Source organism: Panthera onca, chromosome D1, assembly GCF_046562875.1.
Source record: "Panthera onca isolate mPanOnc1 chromosome D1, mPanOnc1 haplotype 2, whole genome shotgun sequence".
Classification (NCBI taxonomy): Eukaryota; Metazoa; Chordata; class Mammalia; order Carnivora; family Felidae; genus Panthera; species Panthera onca.
Window position 1 is genome coordinate 10,227,850 of NC_138348.1, and position 26,450 is coordinate 10,254,299.

At 55.0% G+C, this 26,450-nt stretch overlaps 1 protein-coding gene across 6 annotated transcripts in view; it reads right to left on the bottom strand.

Annotated features, from left to right (window-relative positions):
- Window positions 1-26,450, bottom strand: part of CD6 (CD6 molecule) — a 40,759-nt gene continuing 14,309 nt past the window's right edge. Inside the window, exons 2-13 of one of the 6 annotated variants that reach the window (XM_060606842.3) lie at window positions 12,838-12,906; window positions 11,404-11,751; window positions 10,298-10,609; window positions 9,265-9,567; window positions 8,015-8,080; window positions 5,738-5,878; window positions 5,301-5,399; window positions 4,130-4,252; window positions 2,366-2,437; window positions 2,014-2,268; window positions 1,609-1,710; window positions 1-1,079 (exon numbers count right to left, since the gene is read on the bottom strand). In XM_060606842.3, the coding sequence (XP_060462825.2) occupies window positions 1,015-1,079; window positions 1,609-1,710; window positions 2,014-2,268; window positions 2,366-2,437; window positions 4,130-4,252; window positions 5,301-5,399; window positions 5,738-5,878; window positions 8,015-8,080; window positions 9,265-9,567; window positions 10,298-10,609; window positions 11,404-11,751; window positions 12,838-12,906 (1,955 nt within the window). In that variant the 3' untranslated portion in view covers window positions 1-1,014. Of the gene's footprint in view, window positions 1,080-1,590; window positions 1,711-2,013; window positions 2,269-2,365; window positions 2,438-4,129; window positions 4,253-5,300; window positions 5,400-5,737; window positions 5,879-8,014; window positions 8,081-9,264; window positions 9,568-10,297; window positions 10,610-11,403; window positions 11,752-12,837; window positions 12,907-26,450 lie in introns of all 6 variants that reach the window. The other 5 variants (XM_060606841.3, XM_060606843.3, XM_060606846.3 and 2 more) reach the window with 5 other exon arrangements.

The following is a 26,450-nucleotide window of genomic DNA, read 5'->3' on the forward strand; positions in this document are numbered from 1 at the left end:
TTTTTATTCAGCAATTACTTTAATCTCAGGACCCTCGGAACAGGACACCAGCAGCCGGCCCCAAGCCCTCGGGCCTCTCTCTGGAGGCTGCCGGGACGTGTTTGTGGCTCTGGGTGTGACACTGTATATTCCCGTGCTCCTCGGGGAAGCTCCCAGCAATCCAAGCAGACAGATGGGCGCGAGGTACTTCGCACAGCCTCTGGGCCCCTCCTGCTGCCGTGGGCACTGGCGCCCAGCTCTGGGTCTATGGGGGAGCTGGGCTAGGGCCATCGTCGTAAGCCATGGGAAGCTTAGAATAAGGATCTTCTGTCCAGGGACAGTCACCGCAGAGCAGGGCTGTGCCCCGGTGGGCTCCAAGGGTCTCTAGAGGCAGGGCTGGCTGCGGGCGCCAGCACCTTGGTCGTGGGGGAGGGGCAGTCGTCCCGCTGGCGGTCAGCTGGCGGTTCCCAGGAAGGCTGGACTCCGTGCCCGGGCCCTTGCCAACCTGGGCCAGTGGGTGTGCCACCCCCAGCCCCAGAATCCACCTGCCGAAGCAGCCCAGCAGCCCCTGCACGTGGGGCGTCCCTGGGCAGCGCTGGGACGGGGCCTGTTTCTGTTCTCTCAGCACCTCTGGACCCGGAGTCATCTGAGAACCCGGAGAAACAAACGCATCGTAGACGCCTGAGGACCCGAAGGGGCCTCAGGAGTCATTCAGCTCAGCCCCTCCTTGCAGCCTGCTGAGAGGTGGCCCAGGCGGCTCGTTCATCCTTGAGACGGAGAGCTCACCACCTCTCCGAGGCAGCACCCTCCACCTTGTGGCTGTTTGGGGCCGGGGGAGGGCTGGGCCAGCAGCTTCTGTTTGATGGATGGAGACTGAGCAGTGCAAGGTGAGGGCTTTCGTTGCATCTCTCCGGGGGAGGCTTCTCAGCCCCCTGGGTGGGGGGTGGCGAGCTGGGAGGACGGGGTGGGAGAGCGGGGGCAGGGAGAGCAGGAGTCCAGCGGAAGGGAGTCGCCGGAGCCTCTCGTGGGCCCGGCCTAGGATGCCCCGATGTCGTCATAGTCCTCATTGCCAGTGGAACCAGGCTGGGGCCTGGGGGATCCTGTGTGGCCAGGGGGCTCGGGTTAGTGGGAGGCTCGTCACCGCCCCTCCTGCCCCATGGGACAGAGCCGAGCGGGTCCGAGTCCGCCCCCTCCCCTGTGATGCCGGGCGGTGTGCAGTGATGAGACTCCCGTTGTATGCTCTTGGTCGCGGCCAGCTCCCTTGCTGGCCTGTCAGCCCAGAAGGCAGAGCCTCGTCTGTGCGGTGTAGGGCTACAGTCCCCAAGCTTGCACAGGAAGTGCTGGGCGACTGAGTGCTGGCAGACGCTTGCCACCTCAGTGTCCCCCCCAAGGGACCATCGGCCACTTCTGTTTGAATGCCTCCGCTAATGGGGAGCTCACTTCCTCTCAAGGCACTCTTTGAGTCTTTCTCTGTCTCATCCCCATCCGTGTTCCCCACCTCCTCATTTTACTTCCTTTCTTTTCCCCTTGGGCCGATGGATCCGATGGATCCAGAGCTCCCCCTACGCGTGCACCCGCTGCCCCTGACCATCCCCCCCTTCCGGGACCCACCTCCCCTGCCGCTGGCACCTGGATACTGAAACTGGTCCGTCGAGGGAGGCTGGGGCGGCGGCTGGAAGTTCTGGTACCACTCCCCGGAGGAGGTGCTGGAGCTGTCGTCAGCCGAGGGCCCTGCCGGAAAGCCCCAGAGCCGGTCACTCTCTGCCTGGGGACAGCCAGCTCACGAGCTGCCAGGGCTAGGAGGCCCTCCTGACTCACAATAGTGAAGTCCCTGGCTTGACCACGAATAAGAAAATGAAGGTCCGGAGAGGGGTGGAGGCTTGCCCAAGGTCACACAGCGAGTGGCTACAGGGCTGGGGCTGGGATCCCGAACTCAGCCTGGCTCAGGGCTTCCGGCTGCACGCTTCCTCCAGCCAGGCCGGCTACGGGATGGGAGGCTGGGGTACACGCAGAGTCCTCCTGGGCCCAGCTTACCTGAAAAGGTAGCCTGGGAGCCAGCCAGCTCCAAGTTCGGGGGCTGCTCCAAGAAGGGGCTCCTCTCTGTAGAAAACACCTGAGGGGTCCACAGAGGTAGCCTGCTACTGGGGCTGTTGCAGTAATCCTCCCCGGAGGACGTGCTGGATCCCCTGTTGCTTCCTGGGTGGCGCTGAGAGCCCAGGGAGGGCGTGTCTGCGATGTAGTGTCCAGCCCTGGCGGGTGGGACCTGGGAGGCACTCGTCTCTTCAAGTCCTGGGCCAGGAAAGGGAGGATGGTGAGGAAAGAAGCGGCAATGCACCAAGGGGGCTTTCAACTCGGTCGGGGCCGACATCCCGTATCACTGACTCACCTTCCTCCAGGGGAGGCATCTGGAACCTGCTCTGCTGGATCTCCTCCTCCGTGACCCGGTGCCGCTGGGAATCTAGAAGCAGAGCAGTGGTGAGGAGGGGTGAAGGTCCACCTCCTGGTCCTGGGAGCCCGGAGGAGGGGTGGGTGGGCCTCGGGACTTGGGAGGGGGCCCTGAGGCCGAGCAGTGGAGGAGGACAAGCCCAGGGGTACCGAGGGGCTTAGAATTTCCCATCACACCCCAGGCTCTTGTCCAGCCAGACCCCAAACCTCAATCTCTAACCAGCACGGAGACAGGCTGCTTCTGGCCAGAGACCCCAGTGCCTCGAGCCTCTCTGGCCCGCCAGCTGTCCCTCCTCCTCCTTAAGGAAATAGGAAGAGTCCTGGGCTCTCCGCTCATGCCCTGGAGACTCTGGGCAGGAAAGGGGCAGGCAGTGCCTTCTAGGAGCACCTAGAACTTTCTAAGAGCACCTAGAACTTTCCGGAGTGGAAGCCTTGCTTACATCCAGTTCCCTGTTTCAGAACTGGAGAGATGTGGATTTGTTGAGTCTTAAGGACTTGAGGGTCTGGAACCTTGCCGTCAGCTCTCTCAGAACCGGTACCCCTGAATTTCCTTCACAATGTCACAGGATTTTGGACTCCTGGTCTTGCCTCTTATGTGCCTGGGCTCAGAATCCCGGGCTCTAAGGATGCCTCATCCCGGTGGCTCCCAAATGCTGATTTGTGGCACAGAGCAGAAGTGGAATCACCCACCTCCCACCCCATTGGCCCTGGTGTGCCGGGTGGGGCACAGACAACCGGTGGTCCCCAATATCCATTCTCCCCTCTGGCCTTTATCTGGACACACAGCTGCTTGGGACAGAGGTTTCGTCTGTCGTCCTCTCTTACAGCTGGGGGGGGGGGGGGGCTTAAGTTCCAGCCGGGGTGATGTGGGTGGCTGTGATGTGGGCATCTCTGACATCCTGCCTTTTAGGGTAGGGCATGCTTCACCTTCCCTTCCCGTCCTGCTGCCCAGAATGTGGATGTTGTAGTGAGCCACGCTGGACCATGTGGACAAGGGCAACAGCTTAGGGATTGCACAGCGGCAAGAAAGGAGGAGACTGGGTCCCTGCCGACTTCTTAGGACGCTGTCATTTGGGGACCTCCATCACACACAGCCAAACTCTCATCGTCGCTTATATGGTGGGTCCCGGGGAGAACCGGGGAATGTTTGACAAGCTCCCAAGGGACTTCACAATAGGCATGGGATTCTGTGCTCTAACCTCCAGCATTGCATGGGCCCTGCCTTAAGCACTGTCTTTCCTCGTCCTATCCCCAGCAGGCGGGAAGGAAAGCTGGAAAAGCCGGCTGAGAGGTTCAAGCTGGGCTTGCCCATGAAAGGAGGGGAGGGTGCCAGGTTGATGGGCAGAATGGGACGCAGAAGGGGTGTGGGAGAAACCATCTGAATGAATGTCTCTTGCTTGGACTTGCTTGTCTAACACGGCCACAGCCACCTTCTGGTGAATGTCAAGGGGCGGGTCTTAAGACCCTGCGTGGCCAGAAACAAACGTGGGAAAGAAGGAAGTTGGAGCCATGGAGAGGTCTCTAGGGTCACAAAGTATTGTGAGAGCCTTAGTGTAGGACCATCTGCAGTGGATCCAGTGGGTAAGAAGGGGCATTCAACCCATGTCATGCAGGGGTCACCAGATGGAACCTACGGAGGGTCCCCAGCCACATGGGCCCTCTCCCTGGTAGGGGCGGGTGGGCCCTCGGGGGCCCAGGCACTCACTGTAGAAGGTGGTCAGGGCCACGGGAGGCTGGGCGCTGAAGTCATAATGCTCATAGTCTGAGTCCGAGCTGGAGTCCGAGTCCTTGGGGGGTAGGGCCTGGACCTGGATGGGCAGCTTGGGAACTGGGGAGAGAGCAGAGTTGGGGCACCGGGGAGTGGTGGGCAGAAAGGCGCAGGGAGAGGCAGCAGAGAGCGTGGGTGGGGGGGACCAGAGACAGAGTGGCAGGGAGAGCACGGGGTAGCCCATCTTGTACAAGCCCATCCAGCCTGGGTTTTCCAAGCTCCCCCCCGCCCCACTTCAAACACGGGGAACTAATAACACGTGTTTATTTCACAAGGAAGGTGCAGTCACTACATGTGAGGCGCTGTTCTAACATTTAAAACATGATCTCGTCTGGATTCTCAGAACAACTCTGTGAGGTAGGTGCATTACGGTCCCTCTTTTACAGCCGAAGAAACTGAGGCACAGGGAGGTTCTCACCTTGCCCAGAGAAGCGGGCAGTGTGGCTCTTAACCTCGAGACCATAACATTCAGTGAGCGAATGCTCTGGGCCCAACTTGTGTGCTAAGTTCTGTATTCATAGTCTCTTCTCAAATACACGGATACCGTGCAGAGAGAATATGTATATAATTTGGCTGAGTTTTGTATTGCTTTTCCGGTCACCGAATGCTTTCAAATAAAGGTGATTTAATGCAGTCATAATGCAATGCAATGAAACTCGAGTTCCTTTACAAGACTTTCAAGAGGTATAAATCCCTACGTTGTAAAAGATGGATGACTGATCTGATTTTTTTTTTCATTCAGAAAAATGAAATAAAATTATGTTCCAGGAAACCTGGATGGGGCTCTGCAGGAAGGCTGATTGAGGCTATTGAAAGACGCGATAATATCACAAACCTACCAGCCAATTAGCAGGGCAGAACTTTCCTCTGAGAAATGCCCTGTATTATTCCAGAACTCTAAAGCCTAGTCTAGAACGACTGCCTTGGAGGGTCCTCTGCCCAGATCGAGGCACGACATGCTCAAGGTCCCACGGGCACCAGTGGGCTGGCTGAGGTCTCATCTCCAACTGGGACGCTGCTTTGACCTACACAGGTCTGACCCTCCAAAAAAGGATTCCTTTCCTGTCCTCCCCAGCCTTCCTCACTCCCAGGGTGGTGGACATCGTACCTTCTTCTTTGGAAATGGTGATGGGAACATCTTGATAGCTATTGATCCCCTCTGGGGTGGTGGTGGGTGGGTGCTGGTCGTTCACCATAATGGGCAGGGCTGAGAGAGGAGAGGCAGAGACGCTATAAGTCACTTTTTGGTCTCTCCCGGTCTAGCTGGTCCTGTTCTCACGGAGATGCCTCTCTCCCCATCTCTCCCTCGAATCCACACGCACGCACGCAGTCTAGTCCTCCCATGGACCGCTTCTGCCAGGCATGCTGGGAAAATCCTGCCCATCGGGAGGTGCTCCCAGGGGTCTGGGCTGGGTGGCCATTGCTGGGTGGTGCTCCATTCTGCTGAGTCCCTTGAGGCCCCCATCCCCCTGAGAAGGCCACACCTCAGGCCTGCTGCTTTCCCTCTCTGGGCCTTTCCTGTGGCTCCCAGAACTCTGCACCTACCGTATTTTCCTTTAACTTTCAAGAAGATGAAGGCTGTGGAGATGAGTAAGCCAAGGAGGAGGATTCCCAGAATGATGCAGAGGATGAAAAGCATTAGTTCTCGCGATTTCCAGGCTTCTGCTTTCTGGATCGTAGTAGGTTCTGGAAGCAAGAACCCCAAATCAGAAAGAGGAACGGACATAGACTTCTTGCCTCTCCAGCATCTCTGCAGCCAACCTACTTCCCTTTTGGACTTATCTTCCTCCTCTCTTCTTTTTTCCGAATGTCCCCATCTGCTTTTAGACACTTTATATTGGGAGGTGCCCAAGAAATGTTGAATGAACAATTAGCTGAGTGAGCCTTTCCCCTGGCCACCCGCTCAGTAATCACTGAGTGCCCACTGTGTGCCCACTAGGCTCTAGGGATACAAATACGACATTGGCATCATAGGCCTTGAGGGCCACTGTCTAGTGGGGAGATCAACACGTTGACTCAATCCAATATGGCGCCAGGCTTACTGGGAAGGAGGTATGGGCAGGCATGAGGCCTTACAAGGGGCCTTCTCTGGTAGGGCAGGGTGGGAGGTGGACACCGAGGCTGGCTTTCCAGAGAAGGTGACGTGGAGCCACCTCTGGCAGCGAACAGACCATCAGGAGGGCGAGATGTCCTTTCTGTGCCCTGGATGCATCGTTCCCATCAGACACGTACTCCCTGAGGGCAGAGGTGAGGGCCGTGATTCTGGACCTCCCAGGTCCGCAGCCCTGATGTGACTTCCTGTCTTCACCCCTCTCTCGGTGCCACCCCTGCTAAAAAAGAACCCAAAGCCTGCAAAGAGGCTATAATGAGGCAGGTGCTTGGAGCCCTCGAGAGAGGAGAGATGGGACTCATCTCCTCCTCGGTGTTAGGCCACAGGGCTGGATGAAGGGTAGTGACAGCACCACAGGGGGCTGGTGGGATGCAAGCATCCTGACCCCCTGGCTGGGCATAGTGACTGCTCCCCACTGCCAAGAAATTACCCTCTCCCTGTTCTCATTTTTTCCCCTCCCCTGCATCTGCAAAGGGCTTGACTTGAACCAGGGTGGGAGGTGGGTTTAGCAGCAGGAAGTGGGTGTAAAAGGGAGGCTGGGCTGCGGGGGCCATGAAGAGACCAGTGAATTCGGGCCCAGAGGGACAGGCTGAAGGCAGGGCTGTGGGGCCAAGGGCTAGAGTGTGGTCCTTGGAGGTGGATCTTTCTTTGCTCTTTGAAGGCTGATGAGGCTTCCCACCTTGACCTCAGAGAGAGAGAGGGAGTATGCGAGTGGGTGTCCGGGGTCCTGGCAGGAGTTCACCCTACAGCCCGTACCCTTCCCAGCGTTCCATTCCCTCTCTGTGCCTTCATCCATTGCCAGTTGTCTGTCAGGACTTAGTGCCCCTCCACTCCGTCCCCAGGCCCCTGTCCACCTTCCTCCAGTGGAAGCAGGGGACGGCACCCAGCCCGTGAACCTGGGCCAGGCCCCCTGCCTATCCCGGGGTTGCCAAGGGGCTCCGTGCCCGGACTAACTAATCACGAGAACACCTAATGCTCCGGCAGTGCTTACCGTGTGCTCTGCCCTGTTCTAAGTGCTTTAAAAAATGAATTCACTGGAGACTCACAGCAATGCCAGGAGAAAGCTACGGCGATTATCATCCCCACTTTATAGTCAAGGGATCTGAGGCTCAGAGAGACTCAGCCCAACATTACCCAGCTAGCAGGGGACACGGCTGGGCTTTGAGCCTCAGGAGTCTTCCTGGAAGTCAGCCAAGCTACACACAGCTGGCGGGCAGACCAAGCCTGGTTCAGATCAGAGCCTTGGATGCAAACTCCGGCCAAATGCCGGCTGGCTGCGCCTTCATCCTGTGAGCGCGAGCTTTTTTCTCCGTGTAAAGGCTCTAATGAGACCTCCCCGATGGGGACACCAGGAGCATTACAGGGCCGGGAACTAATGATGGCAAAGCTCTGGACCGGTGCCTGGGATGTTATCAACCCACTGACTGTGAGCTGCCACTGGCCCGTGTCAGACCAGGTCAGCGCTGGCTCTCTCCAGCTCTGTTCTCCTGCCCGACAGGAGAGTGGGCTCCTGTCCATGAAATACCAGGATTCGGGAGAGCTGTGGAGCTTACATGGCAGGGAGGGGAGAGGAGAGGGGCAAAAGCACCCACAGAATGGAGCCCGGGGACAGGGAGGGGGCGGAGGGAGCGGCAAGTCCATCGGCTGGAGGTAGGGGACGTGGGAGGCGTGCACCCACCTCCCTGAGAAACCGCACACCCAGCGACACTCACCCACAGTGACCGGCTGAACGCTTGCAGGGGCTTCGGAAGTGGACAGATTGAGCAGACTTCGGGAGCCTGTCAGAAAGCACCGATCATTTACTCAACACGTATTACCAAGCGCCTACTGTGTGCCAGTCCTTGTGTTAGAAACTGAGCAAGACAGACAAGTGACCTGGAACTTGGGGGTGCATATGGGTAAGAAAACCTGCCTTTCCCACCCCCCACCGCCTACACTAAGGAAACTTCATGCTGGGAAGTTTCTTGGGTTAGAGTAAGAGGCTGATGAGAAAAGAATGATCCTTTCTTTCTGTAAAATCTGCTACAGACCCCAAATCTCTTTTTCTGTCAAGTCCTGGGTTCGTTCTTCACATTGGCCTCGGGAGCTGGGAAGCCGACATTACGATCACTATCATAATCGCTTGACAGGTAAGGGACGGGGCTTACAAAGTCCCTGGGTGGATATCACCCGATTTCCCAGCTACCCTGCGAAAGGGCAAGGATCGGCAACCACACGGTCATGGAACTGAACCCCCCCGCCCCAGTGGGTAAACGGTGGAGCTAGGCTTCGTAGACAGGTGTCTGAGCTCCCTCGCGACGCCTAATGCCATGTTTCTCTGGGTCTAACGCTCTGGCTTTGTCATAGTTTAACACCTCCGAAATTGGGGCGATGGCATCCATTGTTACAATGGATGGCGTGCCACGAGTTTATTTTGGCAGCATTGTTGTCCTTTATGGTACATAAAATAATAAGCGTGACCTCCCGATGCCGCCTTAGATTTGGCGAAATACGGCAGAGTCCGATTCTTAGTGGGGAAATGAGGCTTAGCGGAAATAAGAGGTACCGGGTGCTCCCCAATGCCTGGCACGTGATCGGGGCCCCAGACTCTGTCGCTGATGTTATTAGTGTCTCCCACTGTTATCCTTCTATGCCACCAGCCCTGGGATAGCAGTTGGTTTCATGTCCTTGAGCCAGTTCCGGTCAAGAGACCATTGCTTAGCATGCAGGAATGTCTCACCAAATATTGGACGTCATGATCTGGGGGCTGAATTGAGGAATCTGGGGGCAAGAGTGCCCTGATTAATTAGCCGTGTCTCCCTGGGCATGGTAAGGGCAACGGTCCCTGGAAGGCCAGTAGTTGTCATTCCTGACCTAGTCCAAGCCGTGGTCCCTGGCCCACCAGTTCTCAGGCTTCAGATTCGGGTGGAATCGCTAGTCTACATCCGGGGGTAGGTGAGGTAGGGGTGGGGAGGAGGGATACCTGAGCAGAGGACTCTGGCTGCCCTCGACTGTCTGCAGAGATAGGGGTTGTTGAACCTCCAGAAGCAATCAGAGGGGGTGGGCTCCTCCCCCTTGCATGAGTAGTACATTTTCCCCGGCAGGGAATGGGGCAGCCCCTGGAGTCTTGTGGCCACGGTCCCACAGCCCAAGGTCCGGCAGAGCACCTGGGCCTCCGAGGAGTACCACTCACTGTCACACACTGTGCTCCAGACCCCACGGAAATGTACTTCCACCTGCCCCTCGCAGGAGTCGGCGCCCCCAGTCAGGCGCCAGGACTGGTGCTCTGCAGAGGAGAGGTGCGGGGGGTGGGGGTGGGGGCAGAGTCAGGTCAGGACCCTTTGGGCTGAACCCCCCCGCTCCCCCCCCCCCAAGCAGGCCTGGCTCATGGATGCAAACACCCTACAGCCAACCAGTCTCCAGAATCCGTGTCCTTCCCCGTCTATATCTGCCCACACATCATCTGCTGCCATCTACACTGGCCCATGCTGCTCTGCTACTCAAACTGTGGTCCGTGGATCTGCAGCATCGGCGTGGCGTGGGATCTGGTCAGAAACTCAGACTCTCAAGCCCTGCCCGCACCTACTGAGTCAGAACCCCTATTTACCAAGACCGCTTCTCCCCAGCCCCCATGCCCGCGCACAAGTAGAAAGAAACACTGGCTGGACCAGAGCTTCGTGGCCTCATCTGGAAGGCTGACAGCCTCCTCCGTCCGGCTCCCCTTGCTGCTCTGAACCCGGTGACCGGCTGGCCCTGGGGAAGAGTCTCACCACCCATGTGGCTTCCTCCAGGAGGTGGGCAGGCTTAACCTCCAACTCTGGAGTCCTGTCTCCCTCTAAACTCCACCTGGCTTGCTTTCTTAGGGCGCTTGTCACTCTCTCCCTCCGATGTTGCCTGTCTCTTATGTGCTTGTCTCTTATTTGCTTGTCCCCGTATTTGCGAGGACTCGACCTCGCTCCGGCAGGGGTCATCCCTCCCGGCTCCCAGTAAGTGCGGGTAGATGACCCCCGGCTCACCTGAGCACAGCACGCCGGCGTCCTCCTTGTGACCGCAGTAGCCGTTTCCTGGCAGCCCAGGGCAGTCCCACAGGTGGTCCTCGGTCCCCGAGCAGTTCACCTGGTCCCGGTGGATGGGTCCTTGGCCGGGCGCGAAGTGCAGGCCGGGCAGGGCCTGGACCGCCCAGCCGCAGTTCAGCTGCCGGCACACCACGTGGGCGTCCTTCAGGTCCCACGTGTCGTCGCACACCGACCCCCACTGGCCGCGCTCTAGCATCTCCACGCGGCCGGCGCACGGACCGCTGCCGCCCACCAACCGCACCGCGCGGTTCTCTGGGGAAGGAGAAGAGGTTTGTGGGTGGTTGGGAAGAGCGTGGGGGGAGGGGGGAGGGTGGTCCTAGCGGTGGATCCGATGAGACGAGCTGGTAGCTCGGTGGGCAGGACTGGAAAACCCAGTCAGGGCTGAGGACCTAGTGGGCAGACGTGGGGGACTCCGCAGGACTAAGGACCTGTGGGTGGGCTATGGGGCCGGTGGGAGGGGCTAGTAACCTGGTGGGCGGGACAGGGGAAATCTGCGGGCTTGCGGACTGGGTGGGCGGAGCTGCAGGCTGGTGGGTGGGGCTAGAGGCCTGGTGAGCGGAGCCCGAAGAGCAGGCCGTCCTCGGGGCTGGAGAGCCGTGCTGCTAAGGGACACAGGGAAGGTGGCATATTTATGCACATGGGAGGTAGGGGCAGAGATAGAGGTCCTGAGCGAAAGCAGAGGCGGGACCAGTAGGTAAGGGCTAGAGACCCAGTTAGGATTGGGGAGCCAAGGGGTCAGGCTGGGGACCACAGTGGCGGAGCTGGAGATCTAGTAGGGGGAGAGGTCCGGCGTCCAGATCTGAGGACTTGCTCAGAGCTGGAAATGAGACAGTGCTGCAGTCCTCCAGTGTGGGAGCCAGCTGTGCTTGCATTGGTGGTGGGTGGCCGGTGGCGGGCGGCGGGGGGTGGGGTGGGAGGTGGGGGAAAGGAGGGTCCGGCGGGCAGGCCTTGGGTCCAGTGGCCAGGGCTGGGGAGAGAAGTGAGGGACAATGGCTTGAAGGCCTGAGGGTAGGGCAGGCAGGGTCAAGGTGGCGGTTTACTTGTACCTGCGCAGGTGACCTCAGCTGGCCTGTCGCTGTCGCACGGACGCTCCACCACGTCGCAGAGTGGCCACTCGGGCCCTCTGCACAGGACGGCGGGCGCCAGGGCCAGTGTGGTGTTCGGGGCCTCGCTGGCGTTCCCCGCGCCTGGACTAGGCGGCAGCTCTGAGGGCGTCAGGGTGGGCTGGACGGCTGCCCCCGCCCCGCCGCAGCTCAGCGCGCGGCACGCGGCCTCAGTGGCATTGTGGTTCCAGAACGCCCCGCACGCGGGCTCCCACGACTTCCGGATCCAGACCTCCACCGTCCCGCTGCAGTGGCTGCTCCCATTCACCAGGCGGATCCCGAGCGGCTCTCCTGGAAGTGCCAGACGCCAGCTGAGACCTCCACCGATTGGGACTCTGCAAATCCCAGATGGCAGTGGGGGGCGGCGGCTTCCAGGGGCTCCACCGCTGACCTGCTGTGTTACCTCAGACTATACCCTCCTGGGCTCTGGGCCTCAGCCTTCCCATCTGCAGAATGGGGCTGGGCTGGTTCATTCCCAATCCCCCTTCCGGGCCTGACCTGGTTCTCCTTAGAGTCAGGAGACGGGGGCTGAGGGTGACTGTAGAGGTTAGGATGCCTTTGTTCCATCTAGGGTGACAGAGAACCAGGGGTCCAGTCCCCACAAACCTCCCTCTCTTGCCCCTGTCCTCAGGGCACCCTTGTGTGAAGGAAGGGCAGAGTTCTGGGTGCCAGGCCCTGCCCTTGTACTGTGGATGCCATGCGTCCACTCTTAGGCCCCTCTGCTGTTCTGAGGGTTACCATTGAGGCCGCCATCATGACCTTGAAGCCCTGGAGGATGGATATGGGGTTGGTGATGGGGTTGAAGACGGGCTGCTTGGGATGGTGGTAACCCAGACACCGTCCTTGGGGAGCCACCTGCCTATTTTTGCCCAGGACTACACCCTCAGGATAGCACACAGTTTTGCACAGAGTAGGTACTTAATATGTGTTAAGTTAATCAAGGACCCACTTGGGAGAACCCCCCCCTCCCCAACTAAGAGTTCTTCAGCTTGTTCTCAGCAAGTCTCCTTAAAATGCTTACTGAACATTTTGACCACCCATACGTGACATTTTATTTTAAGGTAAGCCCCTTGCCCAGCGTGGGGCTTGAACTCATGACCTTGAGATCCAGACCTGAGCTGAGATCGAGAGTCGGATGCTTAATGGGCTGAGCCACCCAGGTGCCCCAAGCATATGTGACATTTTATCAGTGGCCTTTCAAAGATGGCAGTTCTAAGATCTCAGAGGGAAGGTGATGGCAGGACTCAGGCACTGAGCCAGGAAGTTAGGGAGCCTCCCTGATACCCTAAAAGTCTGTTTCCTTTCCCCATCACTCAGGACACCCCCCGCTTGGTCTCAGAAAGCTGGCTGTGCGCCCCAGAAAGATTGTTTCCTTACCTGACTCCAAGGGCTGGGTCTCTGTGCTGCTGGTGTTGGACTGGCCGGATGGGGTTGGAGACGGGTGACCTGAAATTAACCAGCAGCGGCCATGGTGGGTGAGTGAGCACAGAGGTAGAGGGCACAGAGGTGTCTTCAAGGACAGGGGACACTTTCTGGAGCCACTTTCTGTGGCTACGTGGGGACCTTGACACGACATAGCCCTGGGCATTGGTCATAGTTGCCTCCATTCAGGGTAGGGAAATTCTCAAGCTTTCTTCTGGGGCATTTTCCACTTCCCCTTTGAATTGTGCAAACGTGCTCAGACATCAGAGTAGAGCAGGGAGGAGTGACTGGGGGCTTTGGGGACACACTTCCTGGCTGAGTGACCGTGGATGGGCTACTACCCTCTCTGGGTCAGAGTCCCAGTTTGTTGGCAATAGCACTTAGGCAGCTATTGTGAGGCGAAAAGGAGTCAATACCTATAAAATACTAGACCTACAGAAGAAGCTCAAATGGGAGTTATTGTCAGGAAGAACATTGTTGTTTGGAAAACCTGTTTGAGAAACTCACACCAGGCTTCTGGGTAATCGTGGCATAGGGGGGCGGGACCATCAGACTGCAGAGCTTTCAGATGCGGAGAAACTAACATTTGCCAAAGGCTGAAGTTATGCAAGGTCCTCGCAGATAGTATTCCATTTTCCTCCAAACAGGCAGTGAGGTAGATATTAGCGTTTGCTTTTTACAAATTGGGAAAGGGAAGCCCAAAGAATAGAAACCAATCGCCTGGCCCAGATGGTACCCCTTTGTCTTTCCAGAGCCCTGTCCTCTTGGCCCCCTGGGGGCTGACCTGTTTGGGCTAAATCAGCATCTCCCTAGGCCCTTTAGCTTTTGCTTGGCTCAGCCAACGGGGAGCCCCAGCAGAGGTAGGAGGGAGGGAGGAGCGTGGAGTGGTAGGTGCTTATTCCCCTGGCTCCTCCTGTCCTTGACTCTCTCCTTCCAGGTCTCACTGACCACTCCCTGGTCTTGTCTCCTTGGGTCCAGAGTGGCAACAGCTCAGCCACTTCTGGTTCTTGCTTACCTTATCCTTTGTAAATAGTCTTTTTGTTTTTCTGTGTGTTTTTAAATGTTTATTTATTTTTGAGAGAGAGAGAGAGAGAGAGAGAGAGAGAGAGAACACACAAGCAGGGGAGGGGCAGAGAGGGAAGGAGACAGAATCCCAGGCAGGCTCCACACGGTCAGTGCAGAGCCCGATGCGGGACTCGAACCCACAAACTGAGATCATGACCTGAGCTGAAGATGCTTAACCAACTGATCCACCCAGGCGCCCCTGTAAGTAGTCTTTTTGTAAATAAGCCCCTTCAAAGTCTCCTATTTTGAAAGCGCCTCCCGTTTCCTGTTGGGACCCTGACTGATATTGGCCCGAGGCACCCCCGCCCCAGCTGAGCAAAAAGCAGAGCTTGGATTTGAATAGTCTCCGAGGAATGGACTCTGTGCTGGGCAGGGATATTCCAGTTTGCAGACGCAGAAAGGGAGGGCTGTGGCCAGGGCCGCTGTGCTCCCAAAGGAGCACCCCTGCATTCAGGGTCTCTCCCCTGCATTCAGAAGGACGTGTGCTCACTGATGGGCCGATGTGGGGAAGAGGCAGCGAGCCTCCTTCGTCCCTTCCTTCTCTTTCTTCTCTTTTGACCCAGTATTGGAGGCCCTGATGCAACCACAAGATGGAGGGAAATGTGGACCCAACTGGAATTTTGTGCAAGAAGTAAACCTTTTTTCCGGTTCACATCCTGGTGCCCCCTCCGAAAAAACATACGCAAACCCTCCAAAAAAACCAAAAAACCCAGAAGTGAACCTCTGCTGGGGTAAGCCATGAAGATTTTACCCTATGTTTGTTACCCCGGCCCAGCCTGGCCTGGCCTGACTGATCTAGGGGCTGCAGACTCAGGCACGGCTGCTACATATTCTGAGAAGCTTCTCCGGACTCGTACCCAGCCGTGCGCGCAGGCGCACCCAACGCTCAGGCCTGCAGACACAGCTCTCCTGTAGGCACCCATGTGGGCCACTCCATCACTCAGACAGAAAGTAATCAGGCCTAGAATTGCCTGTCCTTGCCAGCTCCCTGCTTGGCTGCCCGGCCTGACCCCCGGGGAGGGAAACGACTCAGAATTCAGAGCACAAACTCTGTGGCTAATGGAATATTCAGAACCAGGATCCAGACGCCCCGAGGTTAGGACTGCAGAATCCCGGTTCCCACAGCAATGGTCCCAGTGCCACAGAGTAACAGTTTTCAATACGTGTGCCAGGGCCCGGGGTGGGGAATGGGGTGTTGGCTGTGGCGTGTATGTGCTTGTGATTGTGGTGGGTGTGTGAGTGTGTGGTTGTGACCATTTGTGTGCAAGCATCTGTGTGTGTGTGTGTGTGTGTGTGTGTGTGTGTGGAGGGCCCTAGATCGACTGCGTGTGTCTCTCTGGGTCTGGGAAACCACTCTCTCGTGTGCAAAAACACACATGCTTTCTGCTAGACCAGAAAACCCTGGAGGGCGGGGCTCAAAGCTGAACCAGCCCTGTGTCCCAGGCTGTCCAACCCCGTGGTTGCTGATTGGCTGATGGAGGAGTGAGTAGACCTGCCAGGTTTTATTTTTTTTTTTTACATTTATTTATTTTTGAGAGACAGACAGAGACAGAGCACACGTGGGGGAGGGGCAGAGAGAGAAGGAGACACAGAATCCGAAGCAGGCTCCAGGCTGGGAGCTGTCAGCACAGAGCCCGACGCGGGGCTCGAACTCACAAACCGTGATGTCATGACCTGAGTAGAAGTCAGACGCTCAACCGACTAAGCCACCCAGGCGCCCCTAGACCTGCCAGCTTTAAGGACAGCTGTCACCAAGGCAGTTTATTCATTCTCAAGGGTTTGTTTTCTGTGTCCCAGGCATTTTCCTGCCCCCAATCCCAAGAAGGGATCCTGGCTTTTGTGTTCTCTGAGTCCTGTGCCTGTAGGAACAAACGAAGAATTTCCCTCCCACCCTCCTTGCATCCAGGCCTCGGCTGGCACGCGGGGCCCAACGCAGCACCAGTGCGTCCCAGGCATCATTGCTGCCTTTGTCTGGTCCTGCGTCTCACACTTTTCTTTGCATTTGATTCACTTTTTGCTGGAGTAAATTTATTTGAAAAGGAACCGTTACCTTTTCCCGGGAATCTGCTCTACTACATTAAGATACTCAACTATAAAAGTGTGGATTGCGGTGTCTTGGATGACTAATCACTGGACACAGAGTGAATGCTCATTCGTTGGGGAAATGGAATGAATTATGGCCCATTTACAGCATGTCCTCTGATGCCGCCTTTATAAAGAATGAAATGGACACACTGGTTGGAGGGGTTTCCATCCTGTGTTGAGTAAGGAAGCAAGATGCAGGGAAGGAGGTGTAATGTGATACAATTTTGGTAAAGCGATGGCCAAAAAGAAAAAAAAAACACCTTTTATGAACTGGTACGATTCTATGGACATGGGGAAGAGCGTGGGGGGAGAGACAGAGGGGGCCAGATTTATGGGCGTGTGACCTGTGCATTCACAGGCCCCCAACCCAGAAGGTTCCCTGGACGTGGTTTAGTGCTGTCTCCATCTTGAAATTCTTAATAGTTTTTTAACAAGGGGCTCTACATTTTTCTATTGCACTGGGGGGGGCCCCTTCACATTTTGTAACTGGTCCTGGGGCCGAGCCTTATGCTGGTGGGAGAAGAGAGGGAGAGAGAGAGAAAGCAAACAAGGAAAGGAGATAAAAGGCTGTATTTAGAAAACCATGGGTGGTATGAATCCATTTCTATAAAATCAGGTACCGAGGTAGACGTGCGCAAACTTAGCGAATATAGAGCCAAATATATAGCGAATATAGAGCCAAATGGACTTTTAGTACGGCGTGCCCCAAATGGAAGCTAACTGCGAAACTAAGTGTACTAAAAGGAAAGCCGCATAAGAAATATTAAAAGGCGCGTCATCATCGAATAAAGACGGTCTCTTTGATAGGCTCAGAAAGAATGACAGAGCCTCGAAGAGAAAATCATTGAAATAATTAAATCTTTTTCTTCCCACGCGGCTCCGTGTTATTGGATACTAAACTCGGTTATGCTGTGTGCCCCACAAAATCATCTTGAGTTGTGCGCCCCTCCCCGTTCTGCAAAAGTATGGACCCACAGGGATGAGAGATGGAGGGGAGGGCTCCGACCGGGGGGAGAAAAACTTACCCCCCCCCCAGCGCAGGACGACGGACAGCAGCTTTTCCGGCCGGCCCGAGCAGAACAGGCCAGGACCCTGGACAGGGTAGCCAGGGGAAGATGCCAAGGGAACGTGAAATGTAGGCGACTGAGGACAGGAAAAATGAAGAGTCACCTTGCCTGGAGGCTGAGAGACACTTGTCCTCCTCTTGTGTCACCCAGGCCCGTGGGACACCCCGGGGCTTGGAGAGCTGGGGGACATGGAAAGGGAAGAGGCATAGACCCTGAAGGAGAGGCCGAGGCCCAGCTTGCCGGCCCAGTGTCAGAGCAAGTGGGGGAGGGGAGCTGTCAGGCCCCTTCGGGGTCACCAGAACACCGCCCTGGGCACGCCCGGCACACGGGGTGAGAGAAACACCAGCTGAAGGCTCCAAAGATGTGCCGAGAAAAGCATAGACATAATAAGTGTTTGCCGAGAGGACGATGGTGCAGGGCCGGGGTTTGGGGGAAGGCAGGGTGGAGATGGAGGGCTACAGCCACGTACGTGGAGGGGGCCCACAGAGAGAACCAGCGCGCGGAGGGGAGCATGTGTCACCTGTCACAAGCACATTGTTTTCTTTTTAACATCAGTATAAAGTGTCATGAGCCCACGTCAACGGCCTTGAGAACAACAGCAGCAGAGCCCTTTTGATCCAGTCATTTCGTTTCTGGAAACCTGTCCTAAAGAAATAATCTGGGGGGCGCCTGGGTGGCGCAGTCGGTTAAGCGTCCGACTTCAGCCAGGTCACGATCTCGCGGTCCGTGAGTTCGAGCCCCGCGTCAGGCTCTGGGCTGATGGCTCAGAGCCTGGAGCCTGTTTCCGATTCTGTGTCTCCCTCTCTCTCTGTCCCTCCCCCGTTCATGCTCTGTCTCTCTCTGTCCCACAAATAAATAAAAAAAAAAAAAAAAAAAAAAAAAGAAATAATCTGGAATACTCCATAGAGATTAGAGGCCATGTGTCAGAATTGGAAAGTTCTAGATTCCTTTCTCCACCTGAGCCCTTTTCTGTTGTTTTTTTTCCTTTTAAGAGAGTGTGAGTGGGGGAGGGGCAGAGAGAAGGAGAGAGAGAATCCCAGGCAGGCTCCGTGCTGCCAGCGCAGAGCCCGATGCGGGGCTCGAACTCACGAACTGTGAGATCATGCCCTGAGCCTAAATCAAGAATCGGAGGCTTAACTGACCGAGCCACCCAGGTGCCCCCGAGCCCTTTGCTAACTGTGCGATTCAGGCAAATCATTTAACTTCTCTGTGCCTCGGGCATTCCCTCTGTAAGATGGGAACAAGAAGGACCCCCCAGTGCAGGCTCACCATGAACATGAAAATATACTACACACGTTAGACAAAGCCTTCCCTTCCCTTGTTTCTAATAAGAAAAAAATTTACAGTCCTCTAAACTGGGGACAACTGAATTGTCTAAAAGCAACTGGCGGATCGGTTAGGAGGATCAACAATAAAAATATTTGCAAAAAGATATTCACAAAGAGTTTTTAATGATGTGGGGAAAACTACAAATACTTTGGGCTCTCCCCTCTGGCCCCCCGCCCCCACCCAGCCCGGTTTTAAGCTTCTGAAGGTCTTCTGAGACCCAGAGGGAGCCCGAGTTCGGTCCCCCATTCTGTCCTCTCCTTGAACCCTGGACTTTTTCCCTCCATGGCCCCAGTTGCATGTAGTCACGGTGGTTTTAGTGATGTGCTGTTGATTCCCATCAGGCCCGCTAGATTCTAAGGGTCACAGGGACAGGGATGTTCCATATCCCCGGCACTTGGCACAGTGCCTTGCCCAGAAGAGATGCTAAAAGGATATAAATAAATGAAATGTGATCTCTACTACAGAAAAAAAAAAAAAAAAGCATAGGAAAAATAAAAACACTAACAGGAAATATGCCCATACGGTGAGTTTTGTTGTTTTCTCTCTCTTTTGGTTGCTTTAAATTTTTAAAATCTTCTACGACAAATTAAAAATTAAAGGTCTCCAAAGAAACAAGCGGGCCTTTTTTTGGGAAGAACATGTGGTTGGCTCGCGGTACTAATACAATGAGTTTTTTTAGTGTTCGTTTCTTTTTGAGAGAGAGAGAGAGAGAGAGTGCGAGCCCAAGTGGGGGAGGGGCAGAGCTGTCCGCACAGAGCCCGACACGCGGGGCTCGAACTCATGAACCACGAGATCATGACCGGAGCCGAAGTTGGACGCTTAACCGACTGAGCCACCCAGGTGCCCCCACAATGAGTTTGAAGCCAGCTGTCCACTCATTCTGCTCACCCGAGCCTGTGGAGAGGGTCCGGCAGATCACGTGGCCAGTGTGGCCGTGTCAGCCAGAGCCACACTCACGCCTGGAGGCGAAACAAAGAGCTCGTGTGCTCCGTGGGTCAAGGCGTTTCTTCTCTGGTAAATGTCAGGATTGTTGGGGACAGAGTGGAGGGGTCACACCGGGGCTGAGTGTTAGAGGAGGTGGGTCCGGGCTGATTTCTATCATTAGCTTTCTGTGTCACCTCGGATGGGTCTTTTATACTCCAGACCTGTTTTCTCACTTACAAGACAACAGACTGATAGCTTTCTGGTCTCTTTAAGTCCTTCGATCCTTTCATTATAATTAGATAAAATATATAATGAAAGACAACTCTAATGAACACTCACTGTATGCCCCAGAGATGATGAGTATTATCAATGCGCTTTAATCCCATGTAGTATCTATTCGAATCCTGAAACTATCCTATGAAGTGGGAACTATTAGCCTCCCTGTGTCATCACAGAGAGAACTGCAACACAGAGAGGTTAAGCAAATCACCCACGGCCACCCCGCTGGTCAGCATTAGAGGCGAGCGTAGAGCCTGGGCAGTCTGGCTTGAGAAGCCACTCTTAAACCACTACATCGTGCTTCCAATATCCTATCGATATAAATGGAAAATGTGTCCTGTGCTCTCAGTCTGTCATTACAGGGGGCGGTTCATCATATGCAAAGAGTTCGTATGTATAAATGCGGCAAGAGGAGTAGAAATCTGGAGATGTTAGAGATCCTTTTGTCCAAAATGGAGAACTGTGTTGTGCTGCACTGTCCGGTATGGTTGCAATTTTCATTTTATTTAATGCAATTCGTTTAAACTTCATCTTACAAACTGATAATTCGATCCAGTCGTTGGAAAACTTCAAAAACCGTTCGAGCTGCTTAGATACGTGAATCTACCTTTGCCATAGCGAATTTTATGAAATCTGAATACAGATCAAGTACTGCTGATGAAACTTTAGGGTCCAGACTGAGATGGGCTTTAAATGCCAAGTATACACCATATTTCGAAGACTTGGTAAGAAAAAAAGTAGACTGTGAAATAGCTCATTAATAACTTTTTATATTGACAGCATGTTGAGATGATATTTTGGACATATGGGTTCAGTAAAATATATCATTATGTTAACTTCATCTGTTTTCACTTTTTAAAATGTGGCTACAGGAGAATTTAACATGACCAATGTGGCTTACATCATATTTGCATCAGACAGCACGATGTGGGGGAGAACATGGGCCTTGCATCCACAGGCTTGGACCGGAGACCCAGCCCTGCCCTTACTAACTATTTTTTTTTAAGTTTATTTATTTTGAGAGAGAGAGAGAGAGTACACGTGCATAAGTAGGAGAGAGGAAGAGAGAGAGGGGGAGAGAGAGCGAATCCTAGGAGGGCTCTGTACTGTCAGCGCCGAGCCTGATTCGGGGCTTGAACTCATGAATCATGAGATCGTGACCCCAGCGAAAACCAAGAATCAGATGCTTAACTGACTGAGCCACCCAGGCGCCCCTTCCAATACTTTAGAAGAACTCATTTAATTTCATTTCATTCCCACAGCAAGCCCACAAAGTGGGGACACTGAGGCACAAAGACGTTTTGTAATTTACCCAAGACGACACGGTGAGAAAATGTCGGAGCTGGGATTTGGACCCAGGCTCTCTGGTTCCACAGCCCACACTCTCAACCGCTCTACTCCACTGGTTGGAATCCAGGGTCCTGGTTCGCCTTCAGTGACAGTGCCGGGGGCAGGGGAGTGGTTGGGGGGGAGTGGAGTGGGGGGGGGGGCAGGGAGCTCTGACAAGCCAGGGGATCTCCCAAACTCCTTCCACCTCTGCACCGCTCAGCAAGCCCTGAACTCAGACATGAAAGCTCCCCCCATAATGGTGGTATAGCTTCCGGGGGCTGATTTCCTAAAGGGGCCCTGACTCCCAGGGTGAGCTGCCACCGTGAGGAGACCATCCTTCCTGGGGCAGAGGCCCCTGGGATGGCATTTGTCCCACTGCCCTCCTAACACGGAGGACACAAGTCTGCCGGCTGAGCCACGAGCTGCCCCTGCCCCTTCCCCACCAGCTCCCCGACCCAGGCTGGGTCCGGTACCATCTGCCCCCTCCCCCCACCCCCCACCGTTTCTATTGTGAGGAGGAAAGGGACACTTAGAAGACCAACCACCAGTGGAACCGGGGTGGGGTGGGGCGGGTATTGGGGAAGCAGCCAGGAGAGGGAGGGGGCCGGGACTAGACGACTGGTTCTCTTTCAAGAAATTCCCTGGAGGTCGTTAACTGGGCAGCGATCCGCCGAAAGGCTGGACAGAATAAAGGAACAAGCTACAATTCCATTAAATTTGGAAAGAAGCATGGTGCCTGTTTACACAAGTAACTTGCAACCGGAGTCGGAGCCGGTAGCTGTGTTCTGTCTTCGAAGGGACTTGGGGGGAGATTGTGACATCCAGTCGGGCTGCGTTTACTTTGTCATGGAGACCGAGGCTGGCCCAGGGGCTTGGTGGGACAGCACAGCCCTCGCTCACTGGTGTCGGTGGCTGTGGTGAATAGACCAGGCTGTACCCGCTGGGAATCTCTAAGTCCAAGAAGGTTGGGGTGACCTTCCTCCCTTTGGAACCTATAGAGAAGTTAGGGGGCTCCTGGGTGGCTCAGTCGATTAAGCATCTGACGTTCGGTTTCTGCTCAGGTCGTGATCTCACGGTTTGTGGATTCGAGTCCTGCACGGGGCTCCTCACTGACAGTACGGAGTCTGCTTGGGATTCTCTCTCTCTCTCTCTCTCTCTCTCTCTCTCTCTCTCCCTCTCCCTCTCTCTCTCTGCCCCTCCCCCACTCAGTCTCTCTGTCTCTCAAACTAAATGAACTGAAAGAAAAAATTTTTATAATTAAAAAGAAAATGTAAGGGGAAGTCAATGACTTTGGATTTTGGCTTTATTTTATTTGACGGGCGTTTTTGTTTGATTTCACTCTCTCCTCTTCTACCTAGGAAAATCTTGGGGACACAGAGGAAACTCAGTGCACACGCTATGAACTGGACCTTTGTGTCCCCCCCCAACCCACCAAATCTGTATATTGAAGCCCTACTCCCCAGTGTGATGGTTCAGGAGGTGGGGTGCTTGGGACGCAATTCGGGTTAGATGAGGTCATGAGGGTGGGGACCTCCTGATGGAAAAAAGAACAGGAGACAGGCACTCTGGCCCTCTGCCATGTGAGGACACAGCAGGAAGGGGGGGCAGCCATGAACCAGGAAGAGGTTCCTCACCAGACACTGAGCCTGTAGGCACCTTGACCTTGGACTTCCCAGCCTCCAGAACTGTGAGACCACGTTGGTACTTCGAGCCATCCAGTCTGTGGCATTTGGCTCTAGCAGCCCAAGCTGAGACAGCACATGACTGATGGGAGTTCAGAGCTCCAGAGGACTCCACTCCCTCAGGGCAGAGAACATCCAGCCTTTTTTAACTTTCTTGCGTCACCCTGTCACACGACAGAGGATGTTCATCTGCGTGACCCCCTCCCTGCATGCCCAGCTGGAATTTCTGTCCCCTCCATCGCCATGTCCAACGGCCGCTCATAATTTCCACCGAAAGGGAAGCTCAACCATAGGAACAACGCAACATAACCCGCTTTGGGGCCCGTTAGATTTCTGGAAGTCCCCCGTTCTCTCTCTTGCTCAAGAGAGCGAGGCTGTGTGAGTGACACTGTGCCGAGAGCTGAGAAATGAGTCTGAGGCTGGCCTGCGTTCAATTCCATTCACACCCGTTGACCGCTCGCCACGTGCCTGGACGGGAGCAGGTGTCAGGGACACGAGTGTGTCACTGGGAAGGTCCGTGGGTTGCCTCGAGGGCTGCGGGGAGAACATACGTGAAATGCCTCGGATGTGGTATCTGGAAGCTGTCGTGAAGACCCCCCATCCTGAGGCTTTGGCCTACTTTCTCTTGTCCGGTGCTGAGTGGATACAGGGTGGGGGGGGGGGCATCTGGCCGTCGATTACACGTTCTGTCCCAGGCACGAAGATGGCTCTGAGGGCCCTTCAGCCTTCTCTGCAAAGGGACAGTTCCAGCTCCCCAAAGACTTAGTTATGTCCTCCTTCCTCCCCATCCCTCTTATGAACCTCAGCAGAGCTGCCCCACACTCACATTTTGCTGCCCCCTTCCCTGGCTCTGCAAGTCCTAGAGATGTTCATCCGGTGGTCCTAGAGACGAGACGGGGCCTGTGGTTGCCATGGTAACAGGAGTTCCTCCAAAACCAAAGGCTCCCGTGGTCCTGACCCCACAGGCGCCTCCGCCAGACCCCACCTTCTGGACTGCCACCGCCCGGTGAGATGAGACACCACCACCCATGGAGAGTCATGAGCAGCTCCATACTAAGCCCAAGGGGTGACAGAAGGGACGTGGTTCCAAGAGAGCCCAGCAGGCCAGAGGCACTGACTGGCCTTTCACAGGTCCCACCTGCTCGATCCCCCATAAGAATTCAGACCACTGAGTGCGCGAGGCAGACGTCCAGTCCCTCCTCTAGAATTCTGATTCTAGTAGGTCTCAGGTGGGGGGGTGTTTGAACCAACCCTGCCCGGGTTTGGCGCCCAGCTGCCTCCACGCCATGGGCGTGTTGGGCCAATCTCATTATATGCCAGCCTTGCTTCCCCCACCTCACAGGTGTAAATGCCTCGTATGACTGACGTACGATCACAAGAGAGACCCAACGCCGGCCCTGGTTAAGTACTCAAGATCTTGCCGGGTCAACGAGTATGAACGTGTATATGTGACAGATGTGTGTGTGTGTGTGTGTGTGTGCACATGGGCATAGGAGGTGGATAAAGCGGATTATAAACACATTACGCAGGATGGTCACATCGTTACACATATAACGGATCGACAAATGGCCAATAATACCTCAAAAAGCTGAAGATGTTCAGACCTTCACCCCCAAACCTATTCCTTTCCATACATATCCTAGAAAAAATTATCTGGCATGTTCACATGCAAACATCCACAGGGATTTTTACTGCAGAAGGAAAATTAGGAGTGGGGCGCCTGGGTGGCTCAGTCGGTTGAGCGTCCGACTTCAGCTCAGGTCATGATCTCACAGTTCGTGGGTTTGAGCCCCACATCGGGCTCTGTGCTGACCGCTTGCTCAGAGCCTGGAGCCTGCTTCGGATCCTGTGTCTCCTTCTCTCTCTGCCCCTCCCCCACTCACGCTTTGTCTCACTCTGTTTCTTAAAAAATAAATAAATGTAAAAAAGAATTAAAACAAAAAAAAAGAAAATTAAGAGTAATCTAACAACCCACCAGCAGGAAATAATTAAAGATACTGTGTTATATTCATAGACTGGATTATTTCGCTAGAAGCATGAACTAGATCTTTATCTGTCCACTTGGATAGATCTTGCAAACATAATATATTGAATGAGAAAAGTAAGTGTTAGAACAGCCTGTCCAGCATGCTAACACTTATATAAAATATGGCACATGTGCCCATCCATTGGGTATTGATACATTTTTGTGTAATAAAAATATGAAAGCACGGAAGACAATGGTATACACGTCACACTTTGGAGTGTGTGAATCCTCTGGGGAAGGAAGGAAAGGAATAATACGTATTTCAACAGTATCTGTTTGGTTTTCTTTCGTATTAATATAGATCATTTTGCCAAATGTAGCAAAAATGGAAACATTTCTTGTTTGTTTTTTTTTTAAGTGTAAACATTTCTTAAACGAGGGTAGTGGGGACACAGAATCCGAAGCAGGCTCCAGGCTCCGAGCTGTCAGCACAGAGCCCGACACGGGGCTCGAACCCACGGACCGTGAGATCGTGACCTGAGCCGAAGTCGGATGCTTAGCCGACTGAGCCACCCAGGCGCCCCCCGTTATTTTTAATAGAAGTCTGTATAAGTCGCCTTACCTCCGCCCGCGTTTCCAGGGTCATGCCCGTGGCCAGGCCCTCTCTGGGCTCTACTGTAGAAAGGTGGAGGTGAGGGAGCCCCAGGCCGGCCTGCAGTTTGGAGTCCAGCCGGGAGGCCCAGGTGTCACGAGTTGGCTAAATCCTGTCTCTCTGGCTGCACAAAGGGTGTCCCCAAGGAACCCTGAGGAGGGTGGGTCTAGAAAGTTCCTGCAGGGGAGGAGGATTTGGGCGAGGCCTTGATGGTCAAGGAGCGTTTTACTAGGACCGGGTGAGCAGATGCACATTTACCAAGGGCTTCCTCTGTGCCGAGTGCTTTCCATACATTATTGTACAGAATCCTCATGACAACCCTGTGAGGAAACCCGTCTTCCTGACAAAGAGGCTCGGAGAAGTTAAGTTACTAGCCCAAGGTCACAAAGCTTGGAGTTGACAGACCCAGAATGCAAATGCAGGTTTGCTCCCCGTATTTATTCTTTCCATGACTTCATGCGGCATCAGCCAGTGAGAGGAGGCAGAAGGGCATTCTGGGTCGGGAGTATGGCACGAGCGAAGGCCCCGGGGCAGGTCAGGGACTGGTGTGTGAAGGCAGAATGAGATTCAAGAATAAAATCCTCCAGAGCATGGCCCCCTGTGCAAAGCTCAGGGCTAGGTTTCTTCTGGGTTTCAGTGGAAGCCGAAACCCTGCTGGGCCGCACAGGGTTTTCCAGGGGGCCTGTCCCCACCCACTGGCCCTCTGGAGGGACTCTGGTTTGAGTCTCTGAGAGCTGCTGAACAGCAGTTTCTGGGTGAATGAAGCTTGAGTGTGGGCACGGGATGAAAATCCCCCCAGCTCCTAGAGGCGGTGCTAACACCTTTCTGAGGGGGCCTAAAGCCCCCTCAGGAGAAGGGCCCCCCGGATGTCAGGCACCCAGAGCTGCTGGAAGCCATCGGCATCCCTCTAAGGAAGGAACCAGGGCCCCTTCCCGAGCACGTGACTTCAGGCTGGGACCGGAATGTCTTGGGGGGAGCGGGGGGCGGGGGACAGAATATCACTTCAGATCCAGTCCGGGCCCACAGTCTTAGCCGCCAGGCCTCACGGTCGCCCCACGCTTCCCTCCACAAGTCACACGTAGGCTTGCTTTTGAGGGGGCTCAAAGTCCTTCCACGTTTCCGCCTATCTTAACCCTTAGCCAAGAAGGTGCATTCTTTCGGTCCTTCGTTCATTCCTCACCGTTGGCCAG